A 19,391-nucleotide genomic window follows, 5' to 3' on the forward strand; every position below is an offset into this window, starting at 1 on the left:
TTACAAATGGAGCTCACATTTGTCATCAGTACTATCAAGGTCTATGAAACAAAAGGAAAACAACCCATGCAATAAAGATGACAGCAATGAAACAAATCAGAAGTCAATTATTTAATGTCTTCATATGGTTTATCTACTATACTACACTGCCTGATCTAAACATAAAGTATTACAGTAGAGAACATCTGGCAATACAGCTGACATAGATGAGAAATGCCACAGAGGAAATCCTAAAAAGAAAAAAGAACACACCAGGATTTATGTTAACTATATTATAAAAGTATATTTTTCCCTACATTTATTAGGACATGGACTCATATTGGGATTTGAGAAGGCACTTTAGTGAATATTATATTAATATTATTTTAATTATAATAATATTAAAAGATTAATGAAAAATCAACTTATTGGAAAGGATAGGTGAAAGTATTTTTAGTGCAGCAGTCTATATAATTGCTGATTGATAAAAAATATTGTGCTGTTTGCCTAATGAGCCTATGAAAGAGCCTATGAAAAGTACAGTGGAATCATAGCATTGAGGTTTTGCTTTTTTAAACAAAGAAAGTGATTACCCTGACCCCCTCCCAGTCCCCTCACCAGTAACTCATAACCTGCCATGTAGCTGCATGTATACACAGTATTCAGACACTGATAAGAGGGATGGCGAATGCTCCCTTGGTGGATAAAATGAACTCAAACCTATGAGTCCACTGTATATTTTATTAGGTTATATTAGCCCCACGAGATAATACAGCAGATTTGTTCCCATGATGTGCTTCCCTCATATACACTATCTATGATAGATCCAGTGGCATAACTAGGAATGGAGACCCCCAAGGCAAACATTTGACATGCCCCCCCCCCCCGACCCCAAATGACCCAACCCCCTCCCCATGCATATACACACAACTGGCATTCCTGCACAAACTATTATGCCCCACAGTGGCCCCTGCACAATGTATTATGCCCCATAGTGGCCCCTGCACAAAGTATTATGCCCCATAGTGGCCCCTGCACAATGTATTATGCCCCATAGTGGCTCATGAACACAGTATGATGCCCCATAGTGGCCCCTGCACACAGTATTATGACACATAGTGGCCCCTCGGCAAAGTATTATACCCCATAGTGGCCCCTGTGCATAGTATTATGCCCCATAGTGGCTCTTGCACACAGTATTATACCACATTGTGGACCACCCATGAACAATTATTATACACTGGGGTCTTTTCAGACCTAGAGTATAATAATCGGAGATCCAGGGGAGGATACAAACATGAAAAACAATTTTACTTACCTCTTCTGGGTTCCAGTGCACTGCCTTCTGATGTCATCCATCTTCAATGATGGACCAGACGTCATATGAGCAGGCCTACGTTACGATGCATAAGGACTCAAGCCCGGCCCACGTGATGTCTGGGATGTCACCAAGTAGACCCAGAGCCTTCCAGGGCCCAGAAGAGGTAAATAATAGTGTTTTTAATGTTCCCTCACCTCTCCTAGCCCTCCAATCATTATACTCGGGGCTCTGAAAAGACTCCACCCCCCCCCAGGTATAATGATAATGATGTTTGGTGGGTTTGTGGGCCCTCGGCCTTACTTACCAATCCCAGCTCTTGCTCACAGCTTCTGCAGAAGGAGAAGCACCAGCGTAAGTAGGAACGAGGATTGGTAAATAAATAAGGACCATTATCTGCTGGAGTTACTCAGGAGTTAGCAGGTAATAGCCTACTAAAAAAAAAAAAAAAAAAAAAAAAAAAAAAATCAGGGGACCGCCAGGCCTCCTAATATCCTGAGCCCTGTCGCAGCTGCTACTGCGGTAGTTACGCCCCTGGATAGATCCAGTTTAGTTAGAATTTTGCTTTAAATTCCACAATAATTATATACATTTTGCTAATAAAGATAAAAAGTACACATTCCCCACTATATTTCTTCTGATTTAAATTGGATTATATTTGTGTGTCCATGACAGTGTGGATTAAAAGACTACATCTGCAAGGTAGTGCAAAACAGCTATCACAGCTACTAGCAGGGCAAACAATAGTATGGCCTCCACCACACATTTTTAGTTTCAAAGGTATTTATTGAATTACACATCCCAAAAAGAATACAAAACAAATAACTGAACAGGCATAAACACAATGCGAAAATGCGGAACAAGGTAAGCACAGGGCAAAGAAACAGATACATATCCAAATTTGCTATCCCCACTTAGAAGAGATGGAAGTTACCGTATTTTTCGGACTATAAGATGCACCCGGTTTTAGTTGAGAAAAAAAGGAAAAAAAAATTTTCAGGCAAAAAATGGTAAAATATTTAATGTATGGGAGTTGTAGTTTTGGAACAGCTGCAAGGCCACATTGACAGGTGACCCTGCAGCTGTATGGGGATGTATAGGGCGTTTTTTTTGTGGGGCCAGATGTACTTTTTAGTTATACCATTTTGGGAAATGTTTATTGCTTAGAACACCTTTTATTTAAATCAGAGGCAAAACGGTGAGAAAAACCCGGCGGTTTAGCACGTTTGATTTTGACGTTCACTGTACATAAAACTATTAGTAGACCGGGCATTTTCAGACACCGGGATACCTAATGTGTATGTTTCACAGTAATGTTATACTTTTATATGTATTCTAGGGAAAGGAGGTGAACTTTTATTTATTTTATTTTTTATTATATTTTTTTTAAGGTTTTTTTTTTTTTTTTTTTTTTACTATTTTATTATCCCCGCCTAGTCCCATAGACGGCAATACAAGTATATTGCCGTCTATGGGAAATTCTATACATTACTATCGCGGAGTGTCATAGACCAGCCGCGATAGTAATATATATCTATGACAGGCCTGGGAGCCTTCATTAGGCTCCCGGCTGTCATCGGAACAGGTCGGCTCCTGCGGCCTCGCCGTGCAGGAGCTGCCCTGCATCACTAAAGGTATGGGGCCGGTGGGGCTAACTTTAAACTGCCGGGACCTGCGGAGGAGGAGCGGATTTGCAGCATGGCTGCGCTACTGCTACTGCTACTGCTGGTTTTCTTCAGCGGCAGGAGCGTGGCAATCTGCAGGCCCCGGCAGCTAAGACAGTCCCCGGCATTCTGCTGTAATAGACCGGCGGATGCCGGGGAGTGTCTTAGCTGCCGGGGCCTGCAGTATTGTCACGCTCTTACCGCTGCAGAAAACCAGCGTTGGCAGTAGCGTGGCCATGCTGTAAATCCGCTCCTCCCCCCACATTCGGACTATTAGACGCACCCTCATTTTCCTCCAAAATTTTTGGGGGAAAAAGTGCGTCTTATAGTCCGAAAAATACGGTGATAGGTATAGCAAACAAACACAATCTGATACAATGGTAGTGGGAAGGTGGTGAGTAGCGCTGTAGTATAAAGATCAGGGGATGAACAGGAAAGGACCCTGTTTGGGGAAAGGAGGTGGGGCACCACACTCAATCCTGACTCTCAATTACAACTGCAGACACTATGGCAGACCTGCCAGATCTAGTGATCCAGGGTGTCCAAACTTTATCAAAAAGTGGGCAAGTATCAGAGATGTGGGCATTCATTTTTCCATGTAGCATTATAGAAGCAACTCGTCAAATAACATCTGTCACCGAAAGAGAGGGTTTCATCCATTTGAAAGTGACATGAAGATGTGCAGCCATCAAGATGTGTTATAATAGTTTATACTGGGCATATTCAAAGTTTGTTGGTTTAAGACTAAGTAGGGGCTGACAATGGAAATAACAAGCCAAAAAGCCGTTGTACCATTCTGTGAATAGTCATGGAGGAATGACATGATGGACGGGCAGACCAACAAATATGGAAAGTAGTGCCTCAGGCATTACAGCCTCAGAAACAAAGAGGTGAAACTGAAGGATTAAAAGTATGTAATGGATGGGACACCAGATAGGTCCTATGATGGACCTTCAAAGAAGGTTCCATAAGGGTGACCTGCCAACTGTCTTTGCTAATGGATGTGCAAAAGTCAATCCATTTGACTTGGATTAAGGTGAAATCAAGATCTTATTCTCAAGTCACCATAAAGAGAAAACCCCTATTCGCTGCTCTAAATAAACATAGTTTCTGCTGGATTGAGTAGGGTGGAAGAATGGAGAAAATTAAAGACCTGTGTAGTCCTATAAACCAAATGGAGGAAGGGAATAAGTTCTGATAAAATATTCCTTGTGGAAGACCCATGGTGTAAACAGAAGAAATTGGTTAGATAGCGAAACCGAGCATTTGTGGAGATACATAATGTGCATACAAATGCTACTTGTAAGCCCATATCACATTAAAAATTTCTTTCTGAAGGGTAGCTAAGGAAGACAAAGTCATTGGTGTTGGAAAAGTGTAAAAGTAATAAAAAATACAAGGCAGTGTAATCATCTTAACAGAATAAACTACCTATCCAAGAAAGGATGGGGCAGTGCCATGCAGCGAGGTCTTTCAGAAGCCCCGGAATCAACATGGCATAGTTCCATTTAAAATGGTCTTCTTAAGAATTGCAGAGACTAATGTCTACATATGGCAGAAATGTATCCTTAGTTTGAAAGCCAAAATTCATAGAAATCAATTTTGTACTGGCCAACGGGTCATTACAATGCAGTATTTTGTATTTATAGGTGTTAAGTTTAAGACCTGATAGTTGTGCGAAACAGGAAAGGGTATTAAACAGAATCAGGACTGAGATTAGGGGGTTAGTGACAAGCAATAGCATATCATCCGCAAATAGGTTAGCTTTGGGGAATCCAAGGGGAGCTTTAAATATCAACTGGGTTGCAGTAAAGGGAATGAAAGATCTTCTGAAAGTGACTGATGATGCCCATGAATTTCAGGGCATGGGCAAAGTAGATCCAGTAGGTCCGGAACAGGGGTCCTCCAACTCTTTTTATCAGGAAAGGTGGCCAAATGAATGAAAAGACCTGTAGCCACCTCAACAGTCTTTCGGCAACTGGGTGTGGCAGCCAATGACAGGTCTCATAGTTGTGGATATAAATGTTGATGCTGTAGTTGACATGAATATCGGGTTTGTGGTGGACTTTCCTGCATCCCATGTTTTTCTATTTGGATTTACATTTACTGTTACTTGTTAAGGTTTTAATTGCATATGGGGTTGCCTGCTATATTTAAGGCTTGTATACCATATTTGTGTAACTTGTGAGTAGTCATAATTGAACACAGGTCATCTCCCATTGTTATGTTATTTATTCATATTGTGCTTAATATATATTTTATACTGCGGCACCCAAACATTTTCTGTAAAACCCGGACATTTTTTACTTTGAATAACAAAAAATTGGGGCCGGCCTGATACAATGATCGGCCTGAAGAACAGCGCTCAACTAGAAGATGACAGAAACTTCTTTAATAGCAAATGGAACAGCACAACGCGTTTCGGACATATGGTAGTCCTTCCTCAAGTGCAGTCACTGATCTATTGCAGCCGATCTACATGAAGCTGGTCGACGGCATCAGGATCCCCGAAGAGGACGATGTAAGTGATGTCACCACATAGTTATATTATATCATAGAGATCCATCATTTATCTTCACATTCATTTTACAATATTGTCTTGTCTTTTGTCCCATATAAATTCTAAGGCTAGGTTCATACTTGGGTTTGGATCTGCACGTCTGCAAAAACAGCAGTTACCTGATCTATTGCAGCCGATCTACATGAAGCTGGATGACGGTGAGAGGATCCCCGAGGAGGACGATGTAAGTGATGTCACCGCATATAGTCTATTATATCATAGAGATCCATCATTTATCTTCACATTCATCTCCTCAGGCTGTTTCTTCTCTTCCTGTTGCAGTAATTTTTTACTTTGACACTGTGGCACTGATTTTGTCTATCTACTTTAACCCCTTCCCGACATGCGCCGTAATAGTACGGCGCATGTCGGGTCTGTAACTATGACGACCGCCCGGGAGCCGGGCGGCCGCCATAGCCGCCGGGTGTCTACTGCTTTAAGCAGTAGACAACCGGCTCTAATGCCTCCGATCGGTCCGGGAACCGACCGACATTAACCCCTCCGGCGCCATTTTCCCGGTGGCGCATGGGCGCCGCCATTTTGCCCGGGATCGCCGGCTCCTGGAGCATTCTCCAGGGCCGACGTCCCGTTGCCATGACAGCCGGGAGCCTGTACAAGCCTCCCAGGCTTGTCTGCAAATCCTCTCTTTTGCAGGCTGGTCTATGCAGCCTGCAAAAGAAAGGATGATTTTTTGCAATGCATTGCAATGCATTAGCATTGTAATGCATTGCATTAGTGATCAGACCCCCTGGGGTTCAACACCCCTAGGGGGTCTAATAAATACAAAAAAAAAAAAAATATAAAAAAATATAAAAAGTATTAAAAGTTCAAATCACCCCCCTTTCCCTAGAACACATATAAAAGTAGTTAAAAACTGTGAAACATATCCATGTTAGGTATCCCTGCGTCCGAAATCGCCCGCTCTACAAATATATAAAAATATTTTTCCTGTTCGGTAAACGCCGTAGTGGGAAAAATAGTCGAAAGTGCCAAACCGCCATTTTTTCACTGTTTTGATTCCGATAAAAATTTGAATAAAAAGTGATCAAAGCAATAACATTTCCCGAAAATGGTAGAACTAAAAAGTACACCTGGCCCCGCAAAAAAAGATGCCCTATGCATCCCCGTACACTCACGTATAAAAAAGTTACGGCCGTCGTAATATGGCGACTTTTAGAAAAAAATTTTTTTAACACAGTTTTGGAATTTTTTTTAGGGGTCAAAATGTAAATAAAACCATATAAATTTGGTATCCCTGGAACCGTACCGAAACACAGAATATAGGGGACATGTCATTTTGGCTGCACAGTGAACACCATAAAACCAAAGCCCGTAAGAAAGTCGCAGAAATGCATTTTTTCTTCAAATCCACCCCATTCTGAATTTTTTTCCTGCTTCCCAGTACATTATATAGAATAATTAATGGTGGCATCATGAAGAAAAATTTGTCCCGCAAAAATTAAGACCTCATATGGCTCTGGGAGCGGAGAAATAAAAAAGTTATGGGGTTTAGAAGGAGGGGAGTCAAAAACGAAAATCAAAAAATGCCATCGGCAGGAAGGGGTTAATTATGTCTAATTTTAGAAAAAATACATATATTGTTAAAATAGTTGGTTGTTTCACACCTTGTTGCCAGATAATAGGGTGTAAACAGCATTTATTAATTGGTCAGACGTAGCTAATTTTACATAACCAACTAATGTAATCCTGCTAGTATATTAATTATACAAAAATGGTTATGTAACTAGTTATGGGAGAGTTCTATTATCAATGCAAGAGCAAAAGATTTCTGGAGCAATTATATGGTACAAACTAGCATCACTAACTACCAACTTTCTGGCAGATTTTATTTTTCGTGTACAAAGGTTTTTGTTATAAGTCCAGCTCAAATAGTTATCAAGACCCACAACAACACAAAGAGAACTCCCATTAATAGTCCCTGAGCGACCCTAAATCAGCCAAAGACTCCTCCCAGGGGTGAACCTAGCCTCTCTGCTGCCTGTGGTGAACTATAGGAAAGTGCCCCCTCCCAAAAAAAGATACGCAAGTGGTACTCAACCCCTTTTTTTGTCCCCCCCCCCCCCCTCCAATGATACACATCACCATTTTTTTTAGCCTCCATTCAATATGCAGCCTTCCTTTTTTTGGCCCCTATACAGTATATGACCCTCTTTTTTGTCCCCTCCCCATTTTTTGCCCCCAATATATGGCCCTTTTTTAGGCCCCACTGTTATGGTCAGCAGGCTTACTTAAAAAAACTAAAATAAACAAAAGCCTGCAGAGCCCATATGAGCTTTGAACTTCAGGGCACACTGCTGTGAACATGGGCCTACAGTTAGCCTCCCGCCGGGGCTACAACCCCAACTGGGTGCTCTCTGTTACTATACAGGGGTGCAGGCCACTGCAGAACAAAGCAGCCGCTTAATGGAAACAGTGTCTAACAGTTGCTTCACTGTTAGACTAACATAAACAACTATGACCATGTGCTCCCAGTAACCTCCTGGGCCGCAACCCACTACAGCCACCTTCTGCTGAAGCACCACAGGTAGCAGAGTAGATAAGGTAGGAATTTTCTTGGTACTTACGAAGGAACAATTCTATCTAGAGTACAATTCTAACTGAGGAACAATTCTATCTAGAGTACAATTCTAACTGAGGAACAATTCTATCTAGAGTACAATTCTATGTATGAAGGCAGATAGGTGGAGCGGCACAACCGGTATTTTAAATAAAACATGACTTTTATTGCATTCTTCTTAAAATTCCAAAGACAGAGACGTGGACATCAGTGCAGATAGTGGGAAAACATAAAGTGTTTTAAAATTACTAAGACACGGTTGTGTCGAAACATGTCAGCTGTGATGTAATTTTAAAACACTTTATGTTTTCCTACTATCTTCACTGATGTCCACGTCTCTGTCTTTGGAATTTTAAGAAGAATGCAATAAAAGTCATGTTTTATTTAAAATACCGGTTGTGCCGCTCCACCTATCTGCCTTCATACATCGTCATGACAGAGCTTCTATAGTCCAGAGCTCGGACCGTGCACCCGGACTTTTGAACAGCCTGATAGCAATTTGTGGTAAGCATATGCTTATTTCTTTTGTTACTACAAGTACAATTCTATCTAGGGAACAATTCTATCTAAGAACCTATCTAGCCAAGGCAGCTTACTGCCAAACTAATGTTTGCACTAATGTGCATAAATCTGAGTTAAGGCTAAGGCACTGAGAGAACAGACCTGGCGGGTCTAAACAGTAAGCCCAGGTGCCCATGCCAGGTGCTCATAGGTTAGCACCACTGTCAGTCAGGAAACCAACCACGCCTACTGGCTGCAAGGGAATTAACCACAGCCATGCTGGACTGAAAAGTAACAGCGGAACAAGCTTGTGACCCTGATCTCTTGGCCGTACCTGCCACACAGTCCTAACACACACACACACACACACAATATATTGCTCCTCTTTTTTGCCCCCACTCCTTTTTTTATGCTACATCGCCAAGTATATGACTAGGGATGGCCGAAGCTCTATGACTAAGGAGCTTCGGCTCTGAAACGCGTCAGCGGGTCAGCATGTCATGGCGTTATCGTCAGTCTGGTATGTCCATGTGAATCCTCATTTTAAAACGCACAATCTGTTTTTGGCTTGATGTCTTGTCAATGATTTTTATTGGGACTACATGTTCTTATTCATTAAAAGCTAAGTTTTAATTTGGACCAATTGCCGTGCTGGATATCCTTTTCCGTGAATTTATTCATATTGCCTGTGCCCAGAAGGCTATATCCTTGCATGGTGGTGTCTTACATATAGACATTACATTGGAGCCTATGGCTGTGGACTGTTTAGTGTTGGTTTATATTCAGATACTGTTTGTGCTAATAGCTTTGTAAATATCTATTCAAGCATGTAGACATGCAATCACATATGAAACTTTTACCTAGTGTAAGTGTCCCATTTTGAAGTTCAAAACGTTGGGAGGCATGCAATACACCGCAATGCAGAATTATTGCAGTTCCTTGTACAAGGGATCAAATAAACTAAGAAAATATTAAATTATTTATCCTGCATAGTGAAAAATGAAAAAAATAAAAATAAATAAAAAATCTCCAATTGCTGCTTAAGTGGCCACTTTGCATCTCAAAAATAATTTAGTAAAATTAAATATATACCCCAAATGGTGTAAATAAAACTAAAATTTTTCCACATAATAAATGCCATATAAATTAATCTATAGCAGATTATTTTTATAAGTAATTTATTAAAACTTAAGTTTTATTCATTTATTTGTTGCATAACTGCTGGATACTATAGCATAATAAGATACACATAATGTAGATAGTACATGCTAAGTGGGGAACTCTATTACAGATTTTGCTTTGGAGCCCAGGAAGTTCTGGTTACACCTCTGCATCTTACTAGTGGCTTCCGAATTTCTAAACTGAAAGGGCACATGAAGGACAAGTGATTTGATAATTTTAAAACCATGCAATATTAAAAATAGATGTGTATTACGCTGGGTTCACACCAGCGTTCGGCACTCCATTCTCAGGTTTCTGTCTTCTGCATGCAGAAGACGGAAACCTGTCATGCCGAGTCCGGCCGTGAGCGGCAGTGAGCGTTTTATGTTCTCCGCAGCGAAACCGTTTATTTTAAACCGGACACAGAGTACTGCATGTTTCGCCGCGGAGAGCATAAAACACTCACCGGCGTTCACGGCTGCACACTTTTCAAACCCATTCAAATGAATGGGTTTGAAAAGATGCCAGCAGGTTTCCCGTTTCCAGTTTTGCGCAGGAAACGGAAACCTGCAGAACGGAGACCGGCCACAGATGTGAACGAGCCCTTACTGTGTTTACTTTTTGATACATTAACATCACCCTCTTTCCCTTGAAAGGTTTCTCACAACCGCAACCATATTTAAAGGGAGTCTGTCAGCAGTAAACTCATATTCACACTAATCACAGTAAATTGTAGGGTTGTTCGCAGTTTCCAAAGATGTTTTTTTGCCCTCAGCACTACAGCTTTGTTCTCATAAAAGTTAACCTTCAATTTTAATACAAATGAACGCTAGGGTAAATCTTTACATTTCTGCAATTTTTTTAAAATTACTTCTATTTGCAGGAAATGTTTAAAGTGTAACTCCCATTTTTTTTTATTTTTTTTTTGCTACTGTATGAAGAGTGTGCGGAGAACATGCTTGTAATATACTTTACTTCCTTTTAATAGAAGACAAGCTGTAAAGTTCCCATTAACAACGTTCTAACTAAACATTGCCGGGGAGACTATGTCTGTACACCCCTACTCAATGCAACATGTATAGCTGAAGCATTTATTAGTGAAGCGATAGTGACTTCAATCTTGGCAATATATGAAAGCAGCTTTCTTGTTCTACTAAAAAAAAAAAAATTAGCTGTTGTTTAAAAACAGAGATACAGCCATTTGATGCTAGGTTCACACTAGTATTGATCTCTCCATTGTTCAGGTCCGCATGGGAAATCAAAAAACGGAGAGCTTGTCCACTGAGAAAGTGGTTAGCCGTGGACACCCACGGATTCCATAAACTATAATGTGGTAAATTGCAGGACTTTTCTCTCCACCAGTTTTAGACAGAATCTGCAGTGGAGTTTAAAGTCATCATCATCCCTTTGATAAATACCGTATTTTTCGGACTATAAGACGCACTTTTTTTCCCCAAAATTTGGGGGGAAAAGAAGGGTGCGTCTTATAGTCTGAATGTGGCGCCTGGCATCCGCTGTAATAGAGAGGCGGAAGCCGGCAAGTGATAGACGCCGGGGCCTGAGACATCGCTGCGCTCCTCTGTCCTGCATGAAGCCAGCAGCGGGAGGAGTGATGCTATTCCGCTTCTCCGTCCCCCCGCCGCTGGCTTCATGCAGGGCAGAGGAGCGCAGCGATGTCTCAGGCCCCGGCACCTGTGATGGCTTCTATCCCTCCCCGGCATCCGCCTCTCTAGTACAGCGGATGCCGGGTCAGTATCGTGGCCTCTTCTCCCCCAGGGCCGGTCCCCACCGGCCCCGTACCTGTGACGTTGCAGGCCGGCTCCTGCGCGGCGATATCGCAGGAGCCGACCTGTTCGGGTGACAGCCGGGAGCCTAATGAGGCTCCCAGGCCTGTCACTGCTATATTAGTATTGCGGCTGGTCTCTATCACCAGCCGTAATACTAATAGACAGAATGTCCCATAGACGGCAATACAGTTGTATTGCCGTCTATGGGACTTGCAATCAAGTGACCGCAGGCTCAAGCCCCCGGGGGGGGGGGGGGAATAAAATAGTAAAAAAAAAAAAAAAAGCTTTAAAAATATAAAATAAATAAAAGTTCTAAATCACCTCCTGGTTTTTTTTCAATACAAGGTGATCTAAGAAATAGACATTCCCCAAAATGGTATAACTAAAAAGTACATCTGGCCCCGCCAAAAAAAAATGCCCTATACATCCCCGTACAGCTGCAGGGTCACCTGTCAATGTGGCCTTGCAGCTGTTGCAAAACTACAACTCCCATATATTAAATATTTTACCAGTTTTTGCTTCAAATTTTTTTTCCCCTATTTTCCTCCTCTAAAACCTAGGTGTGTCTTATAGTCCGAAAAATACGGTATTTCATCTCTGCATTTTCATGAGACAAATCTGTATGGACGTTTCCTAGGAACAGCACAGTTGGAGAGTTGCTAGGCAGAATGTTACAGCCTGTTTTATAATAGACAGGAAGATAGATAGGATAATAAAGTATATTACAAAAATGTTCACCAAACACCCCCGACACAGTAGAGCATAAAAAAGTGAGTTACATTTTAACTTTAATTGTCTACAAATTTAAATATGGTTATTTTGATCGGAAAACCCCTTTTAATGGAAAAAAATCTTTAAATATTCAAGTTTTGCTAAATCTTAAAATATCTCTATCTTAGCAGTAGATCATCTTATAAATAGTAGCTCTGGCTGTTATTCCTTGTTGGCACAACCTAAGATGTCTGGACATTTGATGAAGTGACAAATGATCTTTCACTTGTGAAAACATTTTTGGCAACTGTACCTCTGAAGAAGCAGGATCCCTGTACACTTCAGCCAAAACTAAAGTTAAAGATCTAAGACTCTTATCGTACTACTGCTTTGGTGCATTTAGTCAGGATTCTGACTACCAGGGCAGTATAGTCTAATTATTTTCCACTAAATAGGATCTTCTTGGAATTGAATAAACTGTGTATCTATTACACTCTGTATTGTCAACTAAATAAAACCAGAGCTGCTGCTAAAAGCATTCAGAGACTTGCTTTACAGCAGCCACATGAACCATAGGAATCTGTGGATTCATTGACTAGAGGGAGGGGTAGGAAGACTGCTGTGGCCATTAGCTCATGTGAAAGATATAAACCCATGCCATCCATATATAGGTGTTTCCTTTCATTATAATTTAAATTGTGATGATAATGAGATTGAGATGAAGTTTTATTATTAGACTCAGTCTCTAATGTTACATGGCCAAAGTTAAAAAGATTTTTTTTTAAATACAGTAGTGACATGAAAAATAAAAAGCATGCAGCATTGTGGCATATTCAATTGTCAAACATTTATTTAACTATATGAATTTTCATCTAGAAGCATTCACTTCAGTCCCTTTGAGAATACTGAAAATGAATTACAAGACTGTCTGCTTTCAGCACATTTGAGACTACCCAAAGATCAGGGGAAAGAAAAAAAAATACTTAAGCCACAGACCAGACTTTTACTTACCCTCCTCATTCCTAGGTTCCTCTTTAGCACTGAGTGCTGCTGCTTTCAATGTCCAAACACTGGACAGTATTGTAAGCGGCCATTTTCTCGTGGCCTGTGGGCCCGAGGCCTTAGAAGTTACAAGCCACCACCGAAAGAAGAGGCTGAAGATGACACTGCTGACAAAGAGGAGGCGGCGCTGGAGAGAGTTCTCTCGCAGCATTGGGGATGCCCCCAGTGCTGTTTGAGCACTGGGGCTCGCCCCCAGTGCTGCGGAAGAGCTATTTTACATACCGAGAAAAAACGGGATTGTAGGCGAACGGCGTTGCAGAGAAGACAACGACAGGTAGGAGATGAATAGCCTTTCTTAAGGCTATTCCAACGTGGTACCTAGAAAAAATTGTATCTGACTGTGCTGTCTAGCTTTTTTTATGTCTGTGCATCAGCAATGGGGTGTTCCTGGCTCTCTTATCGTAGGGTTTCATTTAATTCAAATGATGAAGGATAGATTGAGCAGACATTGATGCAGCCTGAGACTGCAGGACAGCTTGATTGGGAATGCTTATCTACCATCTCACAGGCCACTCCACCATCCAGACCACCCTACATTGCAACCTTTTATCAATTATTCTCTTCCAACCATGTCCAGGGAGAGTAGCTACAGTGCCATAGGTTGTAAACTTTTTTTTTTTTTAAGTGTAGATTGTGAGCCCCACATAGAGCTCACAATGTACATTTTTGCCTATCAGTATGTCTTTGGAATATGGGATGGAAATCCATGCAAACATGGGGAGAACATACAAACTCCTTGCAGATGTTTTTTGCCCTTGGTGGGATTTGAACACCAGGACTCCAGCACTGCAAGGCTGCAGTGCTAACCACTGAGCCACCGTGTGGCCCATCATGGGTTGCAAACTTGATTTTGCTGTGCACTGTGTACAAAGGAACATCAAGATCTCTAGAGGTGGACTTGTAACCTTGAGATTATTGATATTTTCCACAATTTTGGTTCTCAAGTCCTCAGACAGTTCTCTTCTCCTCTTTCTCTTCCCCATGCTTAGTGTGGCACACAGAGACTTACAAAGACTGAGTCAACTTCTCTTCTTTTTATCTGGTTTCAGATGTGATTTTTATATTGCCCACACTTGTTACTCGCCACAGGTGACTTTCGAATGAGCATAACATGCTGGAAACAAAGTCATTTACTCAAAATTTTGAAAAGGTGCTGATAATTTTCTCCAGCCCATTTTTGGATCTTTGTGTGAAATTATGTACAATTTTCCTTTTTGTGTGTGTGTTTTTCCCATACACCCAAAGAAAATAAACAAAACATGTGTAATTGCAATAATTTTCTAGGAGAAATACTTAATTTTCTGATAAAAATTTCAGGGGTACCAACACTTATGGCCATGACTGTAAATACAGATATGTATTGATGTGAATAAAACCAATTTTGGTAGATTTTTTAAGGAGTTCTTAATTAGGCAGATATAAAAGGTATAGGATGCAGATATAAAAAGTATAAGATTGCTTAATTATGCAGATGATATAAGAAGTATAAGAATATGAAGAAGCTGAAGTGAGTTTTGCCACATATGTCCACATTTTCTAAGATGTAATCATACCATACAATATTTTAATGTCCATTATTTTTCAGGCATTTGATATTGATGACTTATACTTAGGATAGCTCATTACTATTAGATTAGGGTGGCTTGGCACCCCCGCAGATCAGCCAAGCCTGGAATCACTGAAATTATACAGTGGATGAGCTGGAAGCACATGGCTCCATCTACTGTGTAGTGGTAGTGCTGGGTTACTGAAGCTCAACTCCCATTCACTTAAACAGCAGTTGAACTGTGCTAATAAGGAACAGCCACTACATGGATCCTTAAAAACTCTTATATTTTATATTATCATATTTAAAAGGGTTGTCCAGCTATTTTTTAAGGTACCTATGTGCGGCATATGGGGGAAATAAAATAAAGCAAGTTTACTCTCTTCTTCAGGGTCCTCCGTTTCCAGCAACAGTTTCCAGTGACAGCTTCCACATTCTAGCTCTGAGCACATACAGCCTGTCACTGGTGGTCAGTCAGGAGCCATTTGTGCAGAGGTCACCGCCGAGGCCTGTGACTGGTTGCAGCAATGACCTGACACAAACAGGACATTGTTTCTAGGTCCATAGATAACACTGGCAACAGAGAGGAGATGGAGCAGTAGTAGGTAGAAATGTAGGACCTGGGAGAGTTGAGCAATCTATTTTTATTCCCCTGATTTGGAGGACACAGAAAACCTTTTAAGGCTTAAGTTAAGGCCCCACATTGTGGAAACACAGCGTTATTTGTTGCAGATTGTGTCACTTTTTTTTTTAGTCAACTTCAGAAGTGGCTAAAAAAAGGAAAGGAAAATATAAAGGCATATAAAGCTCTTATACTACGCCCTTCTGTTAATTCTACCCCTGACTTTACTCAAAAAAAAAACAAATCAAAATCTGAAACAAAAACACTACGTTTCCACAATCTACTGGAATTTCATGTTTTATTGCTATTATTCACTATTCTTTGTGCATTAGACACTTCTTCAGTGATTTTATTTGGAGTATATGCTACTCTTGAGTATACATGGTATATTTTGCTGTCATTTACATTATAAACATGTGTGAATAATAATAATTCATGTATAAATTTCACACTGCATACAAAGTTGTAGAAAGAAAATAGTCTTACTATCCGGCACAGTTTTGGGTTGTGAACTCTTCAGTCTGAGAGAAGGCCTGAATCTTGTTCTGTCATTGAAGCTCCAGCTCTTTTGCACTTTTGTAGGACTTGCTTCTGAGGTCACATCAGCACTAGGGGAACGTCGATCTCCAACTGATGTTTGTCTGCCTTTTATACTTTGACCTCTTGGGCTTGCCATGCGTACTCTTTCCTTGAAGCTCAATTTCTGGCTGTGAAAAGGAGATCACAGTCATTGCAATTTGTAGCTGGATCATCTAAGACTTCTTTAAATGAACAATGAATACTTAATTTTACTTATAATTTATAACCTGATATGCTTCATTTATCCAGTCACTTCAGTACAAGAAAGTATAAAGTGAGAAGAACTTCAGTACAAATAAAATGCATGAAAAGATACATTATCATTAAAGCAATTAAAGAACAGACTGAGTTATGGCTCACAATCCAGCAAAGGTATATTAAAGGTTACAGGTAATGTGAGTAAAGAAACATGCAAGTTAGTTCACAGCAGGCAGAGTTCATTTACTGAAAGCACATCCTCATGCATGTGCATATCTTTACTATGCAGACAATGAATACAATTGAAATGTCATGTTTGTTATTTTATGATCATACAGCTGACTTAGTAACATTATTTCCAATGTATATCCCATAAAATCGCTATAATGGTTAAATTACTGGTGGAAGTCAACCAACAGAATCTCTGCACATCAGTAGAATGAAAGGGCATCAGCACATACTGGAGCGCCACATCCATTCCATGTAGTATCTAACATAGATGTGTCCATATACTCAATTGTGTTTACTTGAATAGGCTGAGCACCAGCACTGTATATAACTAAATGTATATAGACTTTGCAGTGTTGTGTTCTGCAGGAAACTGGTTTTGGTAATCCAGCAAGTGCTGTTGCCTCTTGGTTCTGCTAATCATTGGGGGTCTCAAGGGTGACACCAATCATATATTCATTGCCCACCCTTACGATAATCCATCCATGTAAAATTCCTAAAAAAACCTTTAAAGAGCAGTACCATCTACATAATATCTACTACATAAAATATGGCTAGTATTTGTAGACGTATAATGTGTCCTTTTTTTACAACATTCCTAAATGCATTTTCAAGGTTCCCCAATCTTAAGCTGATACTATTTATACGGCACAACATGAGACATTTTAAGAGTACCGTAGGTCTACACGGTTCCATCCATTCCTTATAGTTTCATTGGAAGTTCTGTCGTGGCAACAGCCGATGATGCATTGGTTGCCACACAAGCTGGGACGAGTTTAAGGCTAATGCCCCATGAAACACAGTTGAAAAATGCAGATGCAGAAAAAATGCAGTGAAACTGTGTTGCGTTTTTTCTGCAGCATTTTTCTCTGCTCTCATTTTTTCTTCCCCGATTAAATACAGTGAAACCTCTCCAAAAGACCACCTCATTGATAAGAGCACCCCTTACCCACATTTTCTGTGATGAATTTTGAGTCATTTTCTTTGAGAAGACCCCCTACTCCTGGAAGACCACTTTTTAATAAAATTTTGGATGGTCACCTCAAACAGGTTTAACTGTATATAGGGAAAACACTTGGGATTCTACAGCTAAAATTAACATTCAAACACTTTTTTTTATCTGCAATCTGTGGATGGGAATAATGACATTTAATTCACTTTCTTGATCCTGTAAAAGGGAACCTGTCAGTATGAAAATCCAGTCTAAGGGTGCATTCATACAGAGGAAAGTGGAGCGTAATCTGTCACGTATGCACGTGGCGGCAGATGACGTGCTCAAAATGCTCCCATTCATTTCAGTGGGAGTTAGGAGCCGCGTTATTTTGTGCCCGTGATTTTGCGGCCGCAAAAATAATAATCATCATTTCAGTACATTTGTGGTGGTTGTTCTAATTTCTGATCTGCTGATATATGCACATTTTTTTATCTAAACAAGCTCCAGTAATATGTCTTAACATCATCCCTAACTGTATGATAATATACATATACTCTGGTAATCCCATCCATACTTTGCAGAAAAATATCTGCAGCGGTTATGGAAATCACAGCATATTAATTATACACTGACGATTTCCCTATAGGTATAATAGAAGCAGAAAGTGGAAAAATCTGTGGACTTTCTATGTGAAGCTTTTTTTGCTGCGGCCCGCTTTGTTGAGCTCCATTCTGAACATTTCGGGGGTCCATTCACTTCAATGACATTTTTTACACGTGTAAAAAACGCGTAAAAAAAAGTCACGTTTTCTGGCGCACTTTTTGCACGCGTAAAAAATGTCATTGAAGTCAATGGGAGTCTTATTTTTACACGACTATTCTTTACACGTACATTGTGCCAAAACGAGCCCGCGTTTACTCTGTGAGAATGGACCCTTCAGTTGATTTATGACCAGTTTTATTTAATGCAGATGGGTACAAACGGTCACATGAACATGCATGTATTAGTCTGGACATTATTCCATTATGGACATTGGTCTAGAAATATTTGACACATATCACATGCTACAATATATGAAAATTATTTGAATTCAAAGTTTTTTGGGTGCTAATTCTGTATTATTTAGCTTTTACTTTACATATTTTACTAGTAGGTAAAGCAGATATTACAGTTAGTTATTCCTTTCGGCATATATACAAAAACTGTTGAAAGAAAAATTATAACATTAAGACCTTTCAAAAGACTATCAAGTCACAACCACAATAGTAAATCAGTACCAATGTCTCTAGCCCCTGCATTCAGTAGGTAGTGTTTGATTTAGGTATTATTTTCTTCATACAAGCAGCTGCCTAATATTTCCATACTTTGTGTTGTTTGTAAAAGAACAATTAGGTAGCTTGCCAATGAGTTGAAAATTGTACTGTATTTGTAGGCTAAAGCCCAACATTGCGAAAACACAGCATTTTTGCTGCTGTGGAAACGTTACAGAAAAAACACTACATTTCACAGTAACTTCAACGTGAATGAGAATCTGACTTAATTCCATCCACACATTGCGAAAAAAAAAAAAAGTACCTTGGAAATTATAACAGTAGAGATGTTGGAATTTTCCCTATTTGTTTAATAAGGGAAGAAAATCTGCTGAGAAAAGCTAAGCAAAAATGCAATGAAAAATGCTATGGAAAAAACGTGATGCATTACTGATATATTTTTTCCGCAGCGTTTGTTAGTTGTGTTTTGCTACGTGGGGCCTTAGTCCTAGTCTCTTTTTGCAAATGTAGCTTTGCCATATAAGGTAACATTTTTCATGGCCCTTTGGCACATTTGTGCAAATATAGCCTTAAACCTAAATTACATGATGGTGGCGAATTTGAGGGTCCTAACATTGGTAAAAAATGGCCACAACTTTCCGATTTTGAGGACCATTGTGCATTCGTTTTGGAAACGTTCAGTTATATTTTAG

The 19,391-nt window shown here is 40.1% G+C and overlaps 1 protein-coding gene across 2 annotated transcripts in view; it reads right to left on the bottom strand.

The window, feature by feature from the left end:
- KCNQ5 (potassium voltage-gated channel subfamily Q member 5) overlaps positions 1-19,391 on the bottom strand; it is a 504,835-nt gene that overhangs the window by 18,892 nt on the left and 466,552 nt on the right. For both annotated transcript variants that reach the window (XM_075268353.1, XM_075268351.1), the window contains one exon: positions 15,976-16,196. In XM_075268353.1, coding sequence (XP_075124454.1) covers positions 15,976-16,196 — 221 coding nt within the window. The remainder of the gene's footprint in view (positions 1-15,975; positions 16,197-19,391) is intronic.

Source organism: Leptodactylus fuscus, chromosome 3 (genome assembly GCF_031893055.1).
Source record: "Leptodactylus fuscus isolate aLepFus1 chromosome 3, aLepFus1.hap2, whole genome shotgun sequence".
In the NCBI taxonomy this organism is placed as follows: Eukaryota; Metazoa; Chordata; class Amphibia; order Anura; family Leptodactylidae; genus Leptodactylus; species Leptodactylus fuscus.